General features: G+C 38.8%; 2 protein-coding genes across 3 annotated transcripts in view; both read left to right on the top strand.

Annotated features, from left to right (window-relative positions):
- Nucleotides 1-7,743, top strand: part of iqgap1 (IQ motif containing GTPase activating protein 1) — a 40,314-nt gene extending 32,571 nt beyond the window's left edge. The window contains exons 24-37 of the mRNA XM_026937472.3: nt 42-205; nt 312-536; nt 1,220-1,360; nt 1,603-1,687; nt 3,519-3,751; nt 3,941-4,073; nt 4,160-4,262; nt 4,338-4,473; nt 4,564-4,651; nt 4,746-4,955; nt 5,923-6,089; nt 6,205-6,327; nt 6,429-6,537; nt 6,984-7,743. Coding sequence (XP_026793273.2) covers nt 42-205; nt 312-536; nt 1,220-1,360; nt 1,603-1,687; nt 3,519-3,751; nt 3,941-4,073; nt 4,160-4,262; nt 4,338-4,473; nt 4,564-4,651; nt 4,746-4,955; nt 5,923-6,089; nt 6,205-6,327; nt 6,429-6,537; nt 6,984-7,097 — 2,031 coding nt within the window. The 3' untranslated portion in view covers nt 7,098-7,743. The remainder of the gene's footprint in view (nt 1-41; nt 206-311; nt 537-1,219; nt 1,361-1,602; nt 1,688-3,518; nt 3,752-3,940; nt 4,074-4,159; nt 4,263-4,337; nt 4,474-4,563; nt 4,652-4,745; nt 4,956-5,922; nt 6,090-6,204; nt 6,328-6,428; nt 6,538-6,983) is intronic.
- Nucleotides 7,744-12,717: 4,974 nt separating this feature from the next.
- Nucleotides 12,718-19,197, top strand: part of crtc3 (CREB regulated transcription coactivator 3) — a 50,900-nt gene continuing 44,420 nt past the window's right edge. For both annotated transcript variants that reach the window (XM_026937601.3, XM_026937600.3), the window contains exon 1: nt 12,718-14,503. In XM_026937601.3, coding sequence (XP_026793402.1) covers nt 14,369-14,503 — 135 coding nt within the window. In that variant the 5' untranslated portion in view covers nt 12,718-14,368. The remainder of the gene's footprint in view (nt 14,504-19,197) is intronic.

Here is a 19,197-nt window from a genome sequence, read left to right as displayed (position 1 = left end):
GAAAAACGAAAATATCTTTTGTGTTTATATTCATTCCTCAGACTAATCCCACCTACCTGGCCAAGCTGATCTTCCAGATGCCCCAGAACAAGTCCACTAAATTCATGGACTCTGTGATTTTCACACTATACAACTATGCGTCCAACCAGCGTGAAGAGTACCTGCTGCTCAAACTCTTCAAAACAGCACTGCAAGAGGAAATTAAGTAAGATTCAACAGCTATAATATCAAACCTGTAATTGTAGAAGTTGGTGTCATTAAGCATTGAGTCATTCGATTAGTCACGAGTAATGCTCAACCTATTTGAATAGATCAAAAGTGGACCAGATCCAGGAGATTGTAACTGGAAACCCCACTGTCATCAAAATGGTGGTGAGCTTCAACAGAGGAGCTCGTGGTCAGAACGCTCTGAGGCAGATCCTGTCTCCGGTCGTAAAAGAAATCATGGATGACAAGACGCTGAACATCAAAACTGACCCAGTGGATATTTACAAGGCCTGGGTGAACCAGATGGAGTCTCAGACTGGAGAGGCCAGGTTAGAATTGCTTTATTATGTTTTACATTTGCAATTTGATAACCTAAGGTACTAAGGGACTGATTAAACCCGATACCAGTTATGGAATAAAACAAAATGGGATGTGCTGTAAATCAAATCAATGTACAGGAAATCAAAGACTGGCTGGTGTGATGTGGCTTTAAGCATTTTATCCCTCCTATACCACAATAATTTTCCAACAGTTAAAATTTTTATTAATTACCGAATGACACTTTCGGTCTATTTATAGTTACGTGTAATGTTGTCGAACATCAACAAATTTAATTCCTGTTATCACTTTTTAATTAATAGTCTTAGAATTATGTGGAGCATGTGCCATACCAGTCCCTGTGTTAGCTGTTACTATACAGTAGAAACGATGCAAGAGATATATCGAAGATGTATCTGAAAACCCCTCTGATATTGTTGTTGATGAATTCCGAAAAAAAAAAAAAATCTGGGTTTGGCCCAAATTGTGTATATCTGCTTATAATATACTTCTTAATATACTACTTCTGGTTTAGATACATGCAAAAGAGAAACATATTTCAGTGTGTAGTATTTTCTGTATGTAGTAACCACATGAAGGGTTTTTTCCACTCCACCACAGATATAGACTTTGTGCTTATAAGAAGCTGGATAGTTTCAAAAGTTAAAATGTACTTAACTTTCATCATGTACAGCAAGCTGCCTTATGATGTCACACCAGAGCAAGCCATGAGCCACGAAGAAGTTCGAAACCGCCTGGAAGCCTCCATTAAGAACATGCGGACAGTGACAGATAAATTCCTGTCAGCCATCATAGTTTCTGTTGACAAAATCCCGTGAGTATTCATCTCGGAGAGATAAGTGGATTTTTTGAGTATATGTGTATATTTATCTACAGTGTCTCTGCTTTTGTGTGTTTTCCAGTGTAAGTTAAGCTTTAAATACGTTGGCGTGTTTGGATTTGAATATTCAAATGCAGGCCTGTTATATGATCTGCCTGTTTGTTCAGGCTCAGTGTGGAAGCATCAGTGTTACTGATACACTCTCTCTGACTGTGATTCACTTTATTCATCTGCAGCTACGGAATGCGTTTCATTGCCAAAGTGCTGAAGGATACACTTAATGAAAAGTTCCCCGATGCCACAGAGGATGAACTTTTGAAGGTTTGTGCTCGTAATCGTTCTATAAATCACCACTAAGTTTTGATTGCTGTGCACATGTTTCCTTCATTTTCTTGGGTGGTCATGTTTCTCTTTTAAAGTCCACAGAGTTTCTGGCTTGGATCTGTTTTCCTTTCGTATACACAAGCCTGGATTTGATCACTTCTAGTGATGGGCATCTCAAGTAATTTTGTGGTCGAGTACTTGAACCACACAAACACACACAAAAAACCTTGACTACTTCATATTTAAAATAAACAGTCTGACTCGTTCATGATGGTCTAATAATAAGAGAACATTTCCCTCGTTACACTACATGGCCGTAAATAAATCAGTTTATTAAAAATGTAGTATTAGCTAATATTATTAATTAAGTTTATAAGTTTTTTACTACCACAGACAGAAGAAACATTAGAAGTAGCACCACAGTATATGTTTGTTTTATGAACCACAAAAGGTAAAAACTTAAGCAACGAAAATGTCAATGGGGCAATATCATACTTTTTTTAATGTTTCAGATTATTTGTTTTTATACAGTAATGTTGCTAATAGATAGATCTTATATAACGTAACCAAGCCGAATATGCTTCCAATACACATATAGTGAATGGGAAGCCATCTGTGCTACAGATTAAGCCTAAATCAGGGTCTGCTTCGGGCTACGTTCACATTACAATTCTGATCGTTTTTTTCTTGGATTTGTCTATCTTGACGGTTCACGTTTATCACAAGTGATCCATCTCTGCCTTTAGTTTGATTGCACCTGTTCTCCAAAACACCCTGCATGCACATATCATTTTCTTGTGCAATTGTCTGACTATGTTACTCAGTTTCAATAGGTTCCTTTTACTTGGCTCGATTTCCCCATCCTTCCCCTGAATATAATCACTGCTGTCACTGTTCTCCATTGTTGATATGTCGTACTGCTGAAACTTGACGATGACAGTGATATGCACATGTGCACTGGGAAAAAGCAACATGATTTGAAAAAATCGGACTTTGGCGTGCACGCAGTCCTAAAAAAAAAATCTGACGTGTCACCTAAAGGCAGAAAATCAGATTTGTGCTGCTTCAACATGATGAACGTAACCATAGAGTAAAACATAATGGCATCGTAGGCACTGTTATAGAGCGCCATTTGAGATTCACGTTATCATTGTCAGTTTGCACTTAGCATTCTCTCTATTTTCATTAAGATTAAAGTATTGGACACTTGACGTCATTTGGGTCAATCATCTTCATTACTGCATTACTTGCGGTGTCGTGCTGAGGTGGGCACGTGACACCAGTACGCCATGAATTCACATTTTAACATGGACAGAAAGACCTGTCTTTTTTTTTTTCTTTTTTCTTGTCTTTTTGTTTGTCAGCCCAATTTTTGTAGCATTTTGCTAGTCGAGCAAGTGTTTATATATCAAGTACTAGATTACTTGACTACTTCTGCCCATCACTATACTGAATTACATATTATTTAATTATCCTTTTGGAACCTGTGCTTAAGAAGACCTCAGCTGTGGTGCTTCTGTGGCCTCACTTTTCTGAATGCTGAGTGCTGCCTCTATCTCTCTGTCTTTCTGCCCGCCGTCTCTTCTGGCTCCAGCTGCCCTCTTTGCCCTTGCCTTCGCTCCTCTCTTGAGACTTCTGCTTCTCCGTTCCTGCGCACACCAGGTGAGCCACACTGCCATCTCTTTCCTTCACGCTCCCTGCCTTGTTTTCTGCTCTGTCCTGCTGAATCATGGAAACAATGCAAACCTTCATTGTGTTTCCTTACACCAGCTGCGTTGCAGCTAAGACAGCATTGCCAGTCAGTCTGATTGTGTACGTCTGATTTCAGATTGTTGGAAACCTGCTGTACTATCGCTATATGAATCCTGCCATTGTGGCTCCTGATGCCTTTGACATCATTGACATGTCAGCTGGAGGTCAGCTGACCACTGATCAGCGGCGAAACCTGGGCTCCATCGCCAAAATGCTGCAACACGCTGCCTCAAACAAGATGTTTCTCGGCGACAATGCCCATCTTAACCCCATCAACGAGTACCTTACCAACTCCTACCAGAAATTCAGGTACATAATTTACCCCATGTGTAATTTAACCCATGCTTTTCATTGCCCCTGTCCAGCAGTTGACAATGCCTGCCATAGTCTTAGAATAAGTGTTGCAGCTACAGATACAGCCTCATTTGTTATGTTTCTGTTGCTATATCTTCCTTTACTCTGCTTGCTCTTATGTCCTCTTTCTTCTCTTCCCCTCAGACGTTTCTTCTTGGCAGCTTGTGACGTCCCATCACTGGAGGATAAATTTAACGTGGATCAGTACTCGGACCTGATCACTGTGGCCAAACCCGTTATTTATATCTCAATCGGCGAGATCATCAATACACACACGGTCCGTGTCTGCGCAGTCACACTCGTACCTGCCCGTAGGATCTATTTTCATGACTCATTGGATATTTTTTTCTCCTCATCTCACAGCTCTTACTAGATCACCAGGACGCCATTGCTCCCGAGCACAATGATCCCATTCATGAGCTGCTGGAAGATTTGGGAGAGGTGCCAACCATCGAGTCTCTGATAGGTGAGTCACTGAGCAAAAGTAGAAAATATAGTAACTGAACGGCGGTTTACTTTAGCTGGGATTTTTCACTTGCAGGAGAGAATCCACTGCCGCCTGATGACCCCAACAAGGAAATGATGGGCAAGACGGAAGTCTCTCTCACCCTTACCAACAAATTTGATGTCCCTGGTGAAGCCAATGCTGAAACCGATGCCAAGACCCTCCTTCTGAAGTATGTCCTACTCCAGACATTGTTTGAAGTTTATTTCAGATTAAGAGCTATATTTCAGAATTCAGAACTCTCAAATCATTTTCTTTTCAGCACCAAGAGGCTCATTGTTGATGTGATCCGATTCCAACCAGGAGAAACGCTATCCGAAATCCTGGACACTGCAGCAACCCAGGAGCAGGTAAACACCGGAAAGGAAATGTATGGTTATGCTACAGAGACAACCAGCTAGATATGTTCATTGATGCCTTGTTATTGATTTGTGTGGTATACAGGAGGTGGAGTATCAGCGGGCAATGCAGCGACGAGCCATCCGTGACGCCAAGACACCGGAAAAGATGAAGCAGGCCAAACCGGTGGTGGATGACAGTCTCACACTGCAAGGCAAAAAGGACAAGATTAAGAGCAACCTGCAGAGGCTGGCAGAGCTGGGGAAAGTACAACCAGAGAACCGATACCAGGATCTTATCAATGACATTGCTAAGGTACCATATCGGATCTGCGTAGTGTTTTTAAGAACTGAGGCTTACTTTTGAACCTGTGGTTTTAAAAAATTCAAGTCAATTAAGATCTATTGTTCTACATTATATATAGAAACATTAGAAGAATTAGGAATAAGTGTTTCTACATCATATATAGAAACAATTATTCCTCATTTTTTTTAATCAAATGACCCTATTTGCTAAATTTATTCAGGGGTCTGAATTTTGAATGTTTTTCACCTTAATTTTGAACATTTTTCAAATAAAGTGTACATTTCACAATGAAATAAAAAAAAAGTAGGTTTTAAAAATACCTTATGAGCTTACTCTTTGGATGAACACTGGGCATATACCGTATTGCACTATGTACTGTAGGTTACAAAGCCATTTTGTGACTCCCTATGTAGTGAGCTTATATCGTTAATAGGAAACCATCAGCTTAATGGTTTAAATGCTGAGGGGCATAAATATGGAAAAAAAAGTGGATTCTAGACTGTATAAGAAATCTGCTAAATATCAGCAACAGGAAAACATTATTATGGGTAAATAAAGTAAAAATAAATCAAATCTGGAAAATTTAAGTTTACAAAATTAAGATATTTCCTCTTTATGAGTTTCTTTGCACATTAAAAAGGGACAGAATTTTCATTGATTTGACAGAAATGCGTAGTAATGTTAATTCTATTTGTGTATAATATGTATTATGTGCAGGTTAATATTACAATGCATTTAAATACTAAACCTTTTAAGTAATTAAAATTTGAATGCATTTTAACCGTAATCTAGAACAAGTTTTAGCTTCTCATCTCCTAACATATATATAATTGGAAGTCTGAAAAGGGGAGAGGGTCAGTCCAACAGAGATGCCATGCATGTAAAAGTAATAAATACACAATCATTTGATTCCATAATATGCCTGTAATATAACATTATACATAATGTAAATGTAAAAACTGTGTTATTTGTGCAGGATATTAGAAATCAGAGGAGGTATCGACAGAGAAGGAAGGCCGAGTTGGTGAAGCTTCAGCAGACCAACACCGCCCTTAACACAAAGACCAGTTTCTACAACGTACAAATCGACTACTACAACCAGTACATCAAGACCTGCATGGACAATCTAGCCAGCAAGGGCAAGTAAGTGAATTTCATCTGTCCAGTGACAAGGGTAATGTCACTGTAACATGAAAATAGCCAAAGAGGGCTGGCTTTTGCTCTTCAGAGCTTATGGACTGTCTTTATTTCTACTCAGAGTGTCAAAGAAGCCTGGAGAAAACAAGACTAAGAAGAGCAAGCAGGCTTCACAGAAATACACGGCAGCACGTCTGCATGAGAAGGGAGTGCTGATCGAGATCGAGGATCTGCAAACCAATCAGTGAGTCTTCACCTGATTTTACAAATATATATATATAATATACTAAACATGTGACACAGTTCACAATATGCATCATATTTCCTTTTTTCCACATTTCACAGGTTCAAGAATGTCATTTTTGAGATTTCTCCATCTGAGGTTGTGGGAGTGTTTGATATAAAAGCCAAGTTCATGGGAGTCCATTTGGAGACGCTAATGTTAGAATACCAGGTAAAGCTTATTCTTTAAAGTCCCTTTTATATCCTGTATACTGTTCTGTTTTACTTTATTTTTGTTTGTTTGTTTCATTTTTTTTAATTTTACATTATATTATTTTATTATATTATATTTAGACCTTTTTGTGATTTTAGAATACCAGATATATATTATACATTTATATCCATTTTACATCCAGCATGCTGTTTTGTTTTGATGTTTGTCTCTGAGAGACACCAGTGTTAGAATACCAGGTTATTCTTTTTCTTTTCTTTTGTGTTATTTGTTTGTTTTTTTTATTTATTTATTCATTCAACTTAGACCTTTGTCTTGTGAGATGCTAACGTTACAATACCAAGTATAGCTTATGCTTTTATATCCCTTTTTACATGCTTTTTCGTTTAAAATATTAGAATCAGCATTGCTGGTGTAACATGCATTTATGCTACTTTGATTCGCAGGATCTTCTGCAGTTACAGTATGAGGGCGTGGCCGTCATGAAGCTTTTTGACCGAGCCACTGTCAACGTCAACCTGCTCATTTTCCTGCTTAATAAGAAATTCTATGGCAAATAAAAGAAGGGAAGGGCTTTATAGACTGTTACATACAAAACTATGCCCATAGCAGATGATACCTGCCCCTGCGGTCCTGTTATCCACCTGCACTACTCTGAATATTCCTCTCTCTCAAGAAATGTGTCAGTTGAAATGAGAGTACCATTCTTCAATGCCTAGAAATGTTTTTCATTGTTTTGAAATGGTCAATGGTAAAATGTATCTGCATTAGTTAGACTTGCTCTGCAGAAAATTGTGCTTGCACAAGCTTTGAATACCTGTAATATGTAAAGAGAATGATGTGTTTGTTTTTTTTTTGCTACCTTTAAATTTTGTTCCTCGGGAGGACAGAGCATGTTTCTGAGTATGCCTTATTATGTCATATAGGAAGTATGCAGCCAAAATGATATTTATCACAGCAATGCTCGTCATCTGCCTTACTCAGAGTTTTGGAATTTAAACCTGGATTGTATTATCTTGTCACAAATTGTAATTTATTGGAAAAGATATCTATCTATCCCCTCCCAGCTATCAGATGCTGTATGAATTTTAGGTTTATGTCCTTTTTTGTTTCTTAGCATTCTTTTTTTTTCTAAATTTGTTTTTTATACTGCCTTAACTTGAATAAACTGTTGGGTATAAAGTGCTCATATATTAGCAATCTTAACAGGGCTCTTATTCCTACTGAAGTATGACAGCCAAAGGCAGAACATGGTGTCAGGGTCTTTTTCAACACTTCTTCCCCTATATTTGAAACGAACTACAGTTTCTGTGGGAAATAAAAGGGACTATGGATATAGACATAAATGCTACATAATCATTTAAATCAGCTCACCTTTCCTTTCCTCACCCAACCAACTGAGAAAATACAAACAATTCAGATGTTTTCTTTCTGTTTTGGTTCTGTTTATGGTGACTGAACTATAGTGTGGCGTCGGACTACTACATCTATCTGCATGGTGTCATGGTAGGCTGGTATTTCAATATTTCATTATCATTGTGTTTTGCCCTTTCTGTTTTATTGTATACAATCAGATTGAATAGCACTTGAAAGGCTGATTTCATATAAATGTGTAAAACATTAATTTTAAGTATTTACCTACCAGTATAGTGCGATTTTGCCAAAAATAAATAAATAAAATAAAATGCTGGTGCTGAATAGCCCAGGAAGCAATAAAAAATAAAGACAATAAATAGGACAATCAAAGAACAGCTGGAAAATAAATGAGTAAAATAATTTGGACCTTTGTCATCTCTTTATTTGTTTCTTGGGTTCATTGCCATTACTATTTTGTAGGTTCTGTCTAATCTGTTAAATATACAATCAGGTGGCAAATAAAAAACAACAACATAAAGTGTCTTGGGAAAGCACAGCTCTCCAAAACAGCTTCAGTGCACCATGGAATCAATCCTACAAGTCTCATGAACTGTACTTGAAGGGACGAATACCAAAAAAGACCAGATGATGATGTACCTTGGCTGACAGGAGTGGAACCCAATATGGTCCTCTGTTGTTGAAATCCATCCTTAAGGTTTGCCGTGCTGTGCTTTCTGAGATGCTTTTCTGCTCACCACGGTTGTAAAGAGTGGTTATTTGAGTTACTGTAGCCTTTCTCTCAGCTCGAACAAGTCTGGCCATTCTCCTCTGACTTCTCATCAACAAGGCATATTCTACCTGCAGAACTGATGTTCACTGATGTTCTTTTGTTTTTTCGCACTATTCTGTGTAGAGACTGTTGTGCATGAAAATCACAGGAGATCAGCAGTTTTGGAAATACTCAAACCTGCCTCTGGCACCAACAACCATACCACATTCAGTCACTGAGATCATATTCTGACATTTGAGGTGAACATTATCTGAAGCTCTTGTTATGTATCCGCATGGTTTTATGCATTGTGCTGCTGCCACATGATTGGCTGATTGGATAACTGTATGAATGAGCAGGAGTACATGTGCGTCTATTAAAGTGGATGGTGAGTCTAAATCAATACTGTCAACAACAAAAAAAAAGTCACTAACTGAAGCAACCTCAAAACAAGAGCTGTACAATTTCTGGTAGAATTCATACACATAAGAGAGAAACTAACATTCTCATCAGAAGTATATACTATACATTCTCAACAGTTACAAAATATGTGTTATTTTGTTTTTCCTCCAAACACCAATCACTGAGGAAGCCCCATTGATTTTTCAATATAAAACTAATCCTAGCATTGGCACTTGTTACAAGATCTCTCTCAGGCATTTTACCATATTTAATAGAACACTTGCAACTTTCGAATCTAAATAATTTCCATTTCAGTATGGCTAACAAATCAGATTGTTGATTTTTCTTGAACCAAAAATTGACTTAATCTTCTCACTGGTCCATAAGTATTTGGACCGTGACACAATTTTCATAATTTTGCCTCTGTACACCACCAGAATAAATTTGAAATGAATCAATCAAGATGTGATTGAAGTGTAGACTTTCAGCTTTAATTCAAGGGGTTTAACGTGCATTTTGTATTAATCGTTTGGGAATTACAGCCATTTTTTTTTTACATAGTACCTCCATTTTCACAGGCTCAAAAGTAATTGAACAACTGACTGATAAGCAGTTTCATGGCCAGGTGTGGCCTGTTTCCTCTTTATTTCATGACAAATTAAGGAGGTAAGAGGTCTGGAGTTGAATTTGCATTTGGTAGCTGTTCATGGGAACTCTCAATATGCGGTCCAAAGAGGTATCATCATTAGGGGAAAGAGGCCATCATTAGGCTGAAAAAACAAAACAGACCTAGAGAGATAGCAGAAACTTTAGGAGTGGCCAAATCAACAATTTGGTTCATTCTTAAAAAAGAGGAATGCAACACCAAAAGGCCTGGAAGACCATGGAAGACAACTAAAGTGGATGATTACAGAATTCTTTCCTTGTTGAACAAAAACTCCTTCACAACATCTAGTCAAGAAAACTCTTTCGAGGAGGTAGGAGTATCCTTGTCAAAGTCTACAATCGAGACGCCTTCATGAATGTTAACCTTAAGATGCAAACCACTGGTAACACTCAAGAACATGAAGGCCAGACCAGTTCTGATGCAAGATTAACTTGTACCAGAATAATGGGAAGTGAAGAGTATGGAGAAGGAAAGGCAGGGCTCATAATCCAAAGCATACCACATCATCTGTCAAATAGATGGAGGCAGTGTTATGGCATGGGCATGTATGGCTGCCAGTGGAACTGGGTCACTGGTATTTATTGATGATGTGACTGGTGATAGAAGTAGCAGGATGAATTCTGAAGTGTATAGAGCTATACTTTCTGTTCGGATTCAGTCGAATGCTGCAAAACTGATAGGACAGCACTTCACAGTACAGATGGATAATGACCCCAAATGTACAGCGAAAGCAACCCAAGAACTTGGAAACAGAATGCTCTTAAATGGACGAGTCAGACCGACAAACAAGCAGCAACTGAAAACGGCTACAGTAAGGGACGGGCAAAGCACCTCAAGGGAGGAAAGTCATCCATTGTGGTGGTGTACAGAGGCAAAATTACGAAAATCGTAATATTCATGGACCTGACTGTATGTGCACTAGTGCTGCCTGATGTGATTCTAGTGCCAGATCCTGACACACTTCTAATGTTATGGCTCCTCTCACCCTCTGGACCTGCCTAGTTAATCCTGACAAAAAAAGGCTACTAAAAATGATTGATATCTTAAATGGAAACTAGTATCAGGGGTGTCCAATCTTATCCGGAACGGGCCGGTGCGGGTGCAAGTTTTCATTCCAACCAAGCAGAAACCACACCTGAGTCTACTGAAAGCCAATATCAAGTGATTAATAGGTGGAATCAGGTGCTCCTGTTTGACTGGAATGAAAACCTGCACCCACACTGATAAGATTGGACACCGCTGCTTTAGAATCACTATATGACCAGATGTATGTGGACACCCCTCCTGATTATTAAGTACAGGTGTTTCAGCCATACCCATTGTTACCAGGTGCATAAAATCAAGCGAAAACAGACATACACTGGCAGTAGAATGGGTTGCACTGAAGAACTCAGTGACTTTAAACATGGCACTGTAATAAGATGCCACCTTTGCCACAAGTCAGCTCATGAAAATTTCTGCCCTGCTAGATCTGTCCCGAACAAGCGTAAGTGGTACTAAGTGCTATTATTGTGAACGTGCTGAGTGCTGAAGCCTATCACATATCCTCTGTTTCATTGTTCACTACAGAGTTCCAAACTGCCTGGGGAAGCAACATCAGCTTAAAGAAATGGGTTTCCATGGCTGAGCAGCTGCACACAAGCTTATGCACAATGCAAAACTTCAGCTGGAGTGGTGCAAAGCACATCACTACTGGACTCTGGAGCAAGCGAAACATGTTCTGTGAATCAGGCTTCACTATCTGGCAGTCTGTTGGATGAATCTGGGTTAGGAAGATGCCAGGAAACACTACATACCGGGATGCAAAGTGCCAGCAGTAAAGATTGGTGCAGGAGAGATAATGGTTATTCTGTTAAGGCCTGCAAAGGGTAGTTTGAGTAAAGGGTATTGTTAATGCTAAAGCATGCAAAGACATTTCAGACAATGGTATGCTTCCATTTTTGTGGCAACAGTTTGGCATTCGGCAAGGAACTCTTCAATGCCTGGAGATATCTGTTGAAACAAAGGAACTACAGTCGTGGGGGTTAGGGGCGCAGGACCCCTGCGAATATGAAAAAACTGCGAATATCTCTAGGCCCCATATTTAACACACAAACAAAGAAAACAATACACTGTACTACAACAGTATGTTTTATAAAGTATCAACAATGTAGGATAACAGACAAAGAGAGAGAATGAGAGAGAGGCAATACAGTACATGTACAGTATGTAATGCAGTACATGTACAGTATTTAGGTAGCAGTAACATTATTAATGTTTATAACCCATGATTACAGTCGATATTTTACTGCACTTTAAAGATGCAAAAGGTTGAGAGAAACGCGAGATACACCGCACACTGAGAGACAAAACAGGTGAGTGGGGCTGGCTAGTACCGAGACAAAGAGTGTGGCGTCCCCAAACAGAGTGCATAGTGCACAGTTCTTTAGTGCACTGAACTGTTTTACAACATTTTATAATAAATTTGTGTATTTATTTATGGTAGTAAATGATAAGTAGATTAATAATACATATATTTTATGCAGGGCGGATTTAGTGATTTAGAGGTCCTAGGCAAAATATAGGAATGGGGCCCTATTAGATTGCGGGGTTGGGGGAAGGGGCTTGCATTGACTCTGCTGAAATAACAGTGATATGAATCAATATTTAAATTTCCAGCATACATTATTTAGCATTAATAATTAAAAATAAATATAATTTGCATTTTTAGGGGCCCTTGGGTTCTGGGGCCCCAAGACAGTTACCTACCTTTGTCTAGTGCTAGGTCTGCTCCTGATTTTATTCATTTATGACTTACTAAACTTTGCAAAACTCCAAAAAAAATCCCATTTAATTACTGATGGCAAACTCACAAATAATCAAATCCGCGAACATTAAACCTGTGGATGTGGAGAGCCGGCTGTACTTTTCTCTTCATGCAGTTTTGCTTCCAAACAAACAATTTTGAACGATTTTCACATTTCATTCTAGCTGGTGCCTCCTTTATTTCTAAATCCTATAATCCTTTAATCCTAAATGAATTTTCAGGACATACCAGTTCTTACAACGCACTAGCAGGACTGAATGAGAGAGCAGGGAGTCGACTCTCAATGATTCGACTCTTTTCCAGAACGACTCATCACTATTAGGCGCTACTGTCCCTTTAAGGAAACTCCACTGCCGTCTTGTGGACAAAGTTTTAAAAAATTGACGTACAGTTTTGAAGCAAGCTTGTGTGTATTTTTTCCTGCTGTTTTCACTCGGCGATTAGGGCATCGGAGTAAAACCAAACAAGCGCGTTGTGCAAGAGGATCCTGCATCAGCTAAATTACAGTCCAGATGGATGTGGAGAGGTGGATGTGAACATGTCGGTCATGATCGAGGAGACTTTTTCAGATGACCAGGATTTGACAATCTGACACAACTGACACTTGAGTGTTTTTTTTTTTCTCACTGTCGGATGACAGCGACGATCGATCGGAGTGTAGGAGCAGATTCAGTGTCTGTAAAGTCAGTGATGAGAGTGTTGTACTGAATTCAGCAGCCAGGTCAAGTTTGGGTTTGTTGATTTGATCAGTTGTGAATGCGTATGAAGGCTTAGCTCCACTACGCTGCTCAGACCACTTGTTGAAATTGTGGAAAAGTTTACAATTGCCAATGCACGAAAACAAAAACAAACTTTTTGTTTGTTTTTGCTAGTTTGTGGTCAGTATAGTGCTGTGTCTCGGTGGCTACAATCCTTTGAGTTACTTGCGTAATAACTTCGACATCTACAAGAAGGAAGGAGTTGAATTGTGATAATTGACTGCTGCTTCGGCGCGGGTTTATTAGCTGTTAGCTTTGCGGGGCTTCAGACTCTTGGCTAAATTAGCAGGCTAGCAAGAAAGCTAGCTGAACAGTTAAACAGAGTGACGCGAAAGCATTTGATTCCACAAACAATTTGTCCAAGACACACTGTTGACAATTTAACTACCTGGACAGTTTAGCTGAATTGTCAATTTGTAGTTGTCAAGTTGAACTAAATGTAGTTAGCTACTTTGGCTATTTAGCTAACTAGCTAAGGCTTAGCTTGCGAGCTAGAAAAGTTGCTATTGAGCTAAGCTTAGCGAAGTGTCAGATAAAATAATTGCGTTATTATTGCCTGCCATTTATTACCAAATCATAAATACACGTTCCTAGGTATATATTTCAAAATAATTTTGACAGCTGCAAACAGCGCTCAATGGAGGAAATGATGCAGGTACGAGCCAGCGTTAGCTACCAAGCTAGGGTGGTGTAGCTAGCGCGGCTAAACCGGCTAACGAATCAGGGCACTTGGTAAAAAAGTTATATACTGAGTTATTAATTTGGAATTTCTCATAATATAATATTGTTTATTTTCACGCCTATTTCACGCCTTTACATATGAGAATAATATTATCTTCTTAGTTGAGACATTTAACAAGTTTTTTTTTTTCCCGACTGAGTTTGACAGCTGACGTCTCCGACTTTCCGACATTTTTTTTTTTTCTTCAAAAATGATTTGCATCTCGAGTTTACAGGAATGTCAACCATGGGAGGACAGCTGAAACATATTTGAGATTTAACCGCAAGCACATAGCCAGTGGACATTTGTTTTTTGCTGTGAAGTCGGTCTCTAAACTCTTGCGGCCCTCATAATGTCCGGATCCCCGGGCTCGAGTAGCTCCTCTAACCCGAGGAAGTTCAGCGAGAAGATCGCGCTGCATAACCAGAAACAAGCGGAGGAGACGCGGGCCTTCGAGCAGCTTATGACGGACCTCACCGTCTCAAGGGTAAAGTCGACTCAAAAATCTGGAAATATGGCTTAATCCTTTATGAGCTTAAAGAGCTCATAAAGAGCTTTTTTCTTTTTTTGTTCATGCTAAACCAACTTGCATTTAATCGCATCGGTATAGCGTTTCTGCGTGTCAGTGTTGCTGGTTAGAGTGAGTGACACCTGAGACCTGAGCTGTCAGGAGTCACAATTTACCGTAATGACGCATTTTTGCACACTCTAAACACTACCTATTCACCAGTTCTCCACATTTACAAAGACATAAGCCTGTATGCTCGCCACTCACTCATGATTATTTGCTGATGGATGTAAAACATGCAGCTGATTAGTTTATAAAGTCTTTTCTGTGTATTGGCGCGCAGTGAAGCACTGCTTCATCACATGTACTGCAGAAGCCTTGATCTTAGAGGAAATGTGTGTAAGATCTGCATGATAATAATCATTTCTTGCTTCAGCAGTGCATCTGGTAGCTTCCTTAGTCTCAGCTCTCACTGCCACCCAGTTGGTTTGTGTTCACAGACACTCACAATGGATGCTATTAACATTACTCTATATTCCCTTCAAGTCTTTTATAAACTAAATTAGGCTGCTTTTTATAATGTCGCAGCCTTTTTTTCCATTATAAGGAAGGAGGATTACTCACACACCCTCCCCACGCCCCACTCCGCACACATCAAACCTTGAACCAACTTCCTTTTAATGTCTTCTCTTCCTAAATTACTTCCTGTCCTTTCTTAGCTTAACACGACAGGGATGGTTCTCAGGGACGGCTGGTATAAATGGGCTGTGAGGGGATAAGCTCCTGTGTACCACATCATTCTTATTATGCCATCAGTGAAACCTTGTGATATAACGCATTGCTCAACCCTAATAGTTTTATTGTCGAGCTATTGATAGATATTAGATTTTCGCCCTCCTTTCTACTATCACTACCGGTCACGGCCATTTCTGTCTTTATAGATACACAGGTGTCTTTGTCACATAGTCGTCCATCAAGCTCTATCTGACGTGCTTTAGTTCATTCAGTACGGTGACTAAAGGGAACCATTTTCCTGTGTATTGTTTCTAACAGGCGTTTTCAAATGAACCTTGACGGCTGATGGAATATTAATGATTAATGAACATAGATAACATTTCAGTTTTCTTTCAGTTGAGTTTCAAAGTGAAAGAAGTACAAGTAGAAAGGAAACTCAATTCTATTCACATCAGATATATATATTCTTAAAGTGCTCTGTTTTCATAATAAATGTTTGGTCGACTCACAAAATAAGAAAACACCAAAGACCTTAAAAAGCCCTTAGGGCCGTAATTAACATTTTCTTTCACAAGTTTTCAGCTATGACGTGTTTCACAGTTATGATGTAAGAGTGCAGGAGAAGGAGATGTTTAAGACTCCAGGGAGATTGTGCTTTCATAAATGGTTCCTTTCTTTACCAAATAATATTTTTCTCTCTCAGATGTAGGTTTGTGGTTATTTGGTCTGCCTGGCTGCAAGTATGACAGTGCTGACTTTTTCAGTGACAGCAATAATGCAGGAAGGAGATTGATAGTGGTTTGCATTTCACCTCACGTGCAGACAGCTACTTAACATTTTAGTTAATTACACAAACATTGCTCTGTAGCACAGGAATGTTTATTAAAAATGTGCTTTTTCATTAGGGATGTACAGAAACTGTTTTAAAAGTGTATAGTCAGGTGATGGTATGATTGAATGCTTACTGAATGTTGGTTACGACGGCAAGCTGACAGACTCGAGCTCGAGTGATGGACTCTTCTGCTTTCAGGCTTGTGTGCATGATACATCTCTGCTTAACTCGCTTCTGGTTTTTCACCCCTGATGCTCTGCATGGCTTTGCGTGGTGCGTGGTGTGGCTACATGGCGCCTGGGGCTTTGGAGCAGCAGATCATAGCAACAGCTTTTCATGGGATCTGCTAGTCTTTTTTTATATTTGTGTTTGACTTATTATGTTTCCTCCCTGAAATGTAACAACTGAAACCAACAATGAGCCTCATTCATCAATCTTGGAGTAATGTTTGTGTAAGGCAAACTGAACTAAAAATTCACGCTGGATTTACGGAAGTTTCCTAAACAATCTGATGTTTTTCATATTTGTGTCTGTGTGTGTATTGATAAATGGAAATCACCTGTAAATTACCAGCACGTGTGCACCACAGCTAATTTGCATTTGGCCCACAAAACTCCATAAAAAGGGCAAGTTCACAGAGCGGAAAGCACAAGATGGCTACTAAACGGACGAAAAAAAGAAGATTTTTCTCTTGGGAAGGAGTTTAAATACTTTTGACTCAAGTCTAGGAGAATTAAAAATATTATTTAGCATTTAGTGTCTAGCGGCATCAGGGCACTGTAAAAGGTGTAAACATGGAGAGAAAGTATGGAGGTGAATTCAGTGTCGTCCATCCAGCGCAATATAGGTGAGGTCAAAAGAAAATGTTTTGAAACAAAAAATTATGTTACTGCTAATCGACAGAGATTCTCTGCTCCTGCCGGAGGCTAAACCATGACTAAGCTTTTTCAAATTGACCTGATGCCGTTGCAAAAGGAACTTTAAGCTAGCTCTCATCCTCAAAAAAAGACCGACCCATTCTCCTTTTATACACCGGGATTTCATCTTAATTGAACAACTACAACAACTTGATTTGTGTGTATGTATATACATATATATATATATATATATATATACAATGTCATTTAGGCCTATATGAAATGACAAGTCTCAAAATATTTAATTTGTGTGCATTTGAAATTAATAAATGATTTGAACTTGACAGTATAATCTGGATATAAACACGAATACAATTTAACAAAGCCACAAAATACTAAATCGAGGCCATGAAATCGTAATGTGTGCACAGGATGTAGGCTGTTTTATCACGCTGTTAATATTTTGCGTTTCATTATTTTGGTAACGTGTACAGAAAGCTTGATGACCGTATGAAAGATAAGCTGAGCATTCATCTGCTATGCTCACAGCTCATTAAGTTCATTTATGTTATCCATTTAGAAAAAGAGTGATTTTGAAGTCTAGTGAGTTTTAAATCCTCACTAGAGCTTAACTGAACTCTGAATACTGAGTGTAAATGACAGGTTGTTTATGGTCAGTCGGACATGGCTAGCCCTGTTCCTGCTATAAAATTTGGCTGACGATTAATTGTTATACACACAGTTGTGATTAACAGTTTGTATTTTGTGTTGAATTTATGCCCAATATGAACAGAACGTTAGTGTAGTAATGCACATGCACTGCCGTGTATCAACACTGAACATGTAAATAAATTTAATGTATTACCTTTTAAACTGTTGAAAATGACAAAAAAACATAACAGAGACCTAATGCTTAATGTTTCGAATATATACAGTGAAGATATTATCGCTGATATGACTGTGCTTCATGAGACAACATTATTACAAATGGTTCATAGATTACAGTCTTTGACGGGGAATAATAATTTAAATATAATGGTCCAGCGGTTTTATTATTATCAGGAAAAGATAATGTTTACTGACTAGATATATTTGGAGTGTAACAATAAGGTGTATTGTATCATTCGATACGAGGCTCTCGATTCAATACGTCTACATCGACGTCTGCATCGACCTGCTGATTGTGTTGTTCATATATCGAACAGTACATTCAACAGGTTACATAATGAAGTCAGATACTCCTAATAAAACAGTTCTTATATTATGGGCAGTGTAATAAACCTTTAATAAACATTACTTAATCAAACTCACGCTCACATCTCTGAAAAGGTAACTTCCTTTTCTGAAAAGGTAATCTTCCATAAGACAAGGCTACAGGGGTTTTCGAAAACACTTCTCCTAAGCTGCACTGTTTTTCCTGAGCCAATCCATTAGCATACTGGCAAATTAGCTTGGGAAAAGCACCACTGGCTACAGTTAGCAGCAAGCAGGTGATGGAAGATTCTCCCAAATCTTTAAGGTCTGGTGTATGGGAGCACTTTGGCTTCCAACATCACTCTTTTGTGTCAGCTACACACGCGTGCACGCTCACACACAACAAACTGTGTGAGACTGTGCTGCATTCAGGCAGCCTTTCCTCGCTGAATCAGTCCGGTTTAAAGAAATCAGTGCTGCGACTGGGAAGTTCATATTCGCTGGTGGAAAATGCAGGAGTCACAAACACATCTAGCAATACAGAGAGCTGTGGAAGACTTGACAGCTCCTCTAGCAAACAGCAGAATAAGAAAAGCCCCGTGCTTCACTCACTTTCTTGTGAGTAAAACCAGGGAAAGCTTAGCCATGTTTCATTTTGTTACATTCTGATGTGCAGCTTTTGTTTCGTTATATGCCGCTAAGTGTCTGAATAGATCATGCAAAAACTATTTATGATGTTAGATGCACATATTCAGGCAATGCTTTTTTTTTTTTTGGCTGTATGTGTAATATATCGTATAGAGACACCATTGTATATGTGTATCGTTCCACCTCTAGTATAATATATGATTGCGGGATCTAACAATTAATGATTCTGATTAGCTGAAATAATAGCGCTAGGCTGATTATGTAATAATTATGAATCCTAAAGCTGGCAATACACTTAGATGATACAATAGATAAAAATGTAATCAAAGTACTGCTGAACACAGTCTCCAGTGCGCTCAAAAATACCTCAGTATTCGTCTTAGGCGTATTAGACGCTCTGAGGTGCA

The sequence above is a fragment of the Pangasianodon hypophthalmus genome, chromosome 25 (assembly GCF_027358585.1).
Source record: "Pangasianodon hypophthalmus isolate fPanHyp1 chromosome 25, fPanHyp1.pri, whole genome shotgun sequence".
In the NCBI taxonomy this organism is placed as follows: domain Eukaryota; kingdom Metazoa; phylum Chordata; class Actinopteri; order Siluriformes; family Pangasiidae; genus Pangasianodon; species Pangasianodon hypophthalmus.
The sequence above is the reverse complement of the archived record's forward strand: the minus strand, read 5'-3'. Positions and strand labels throughout refer to the sequence as shown.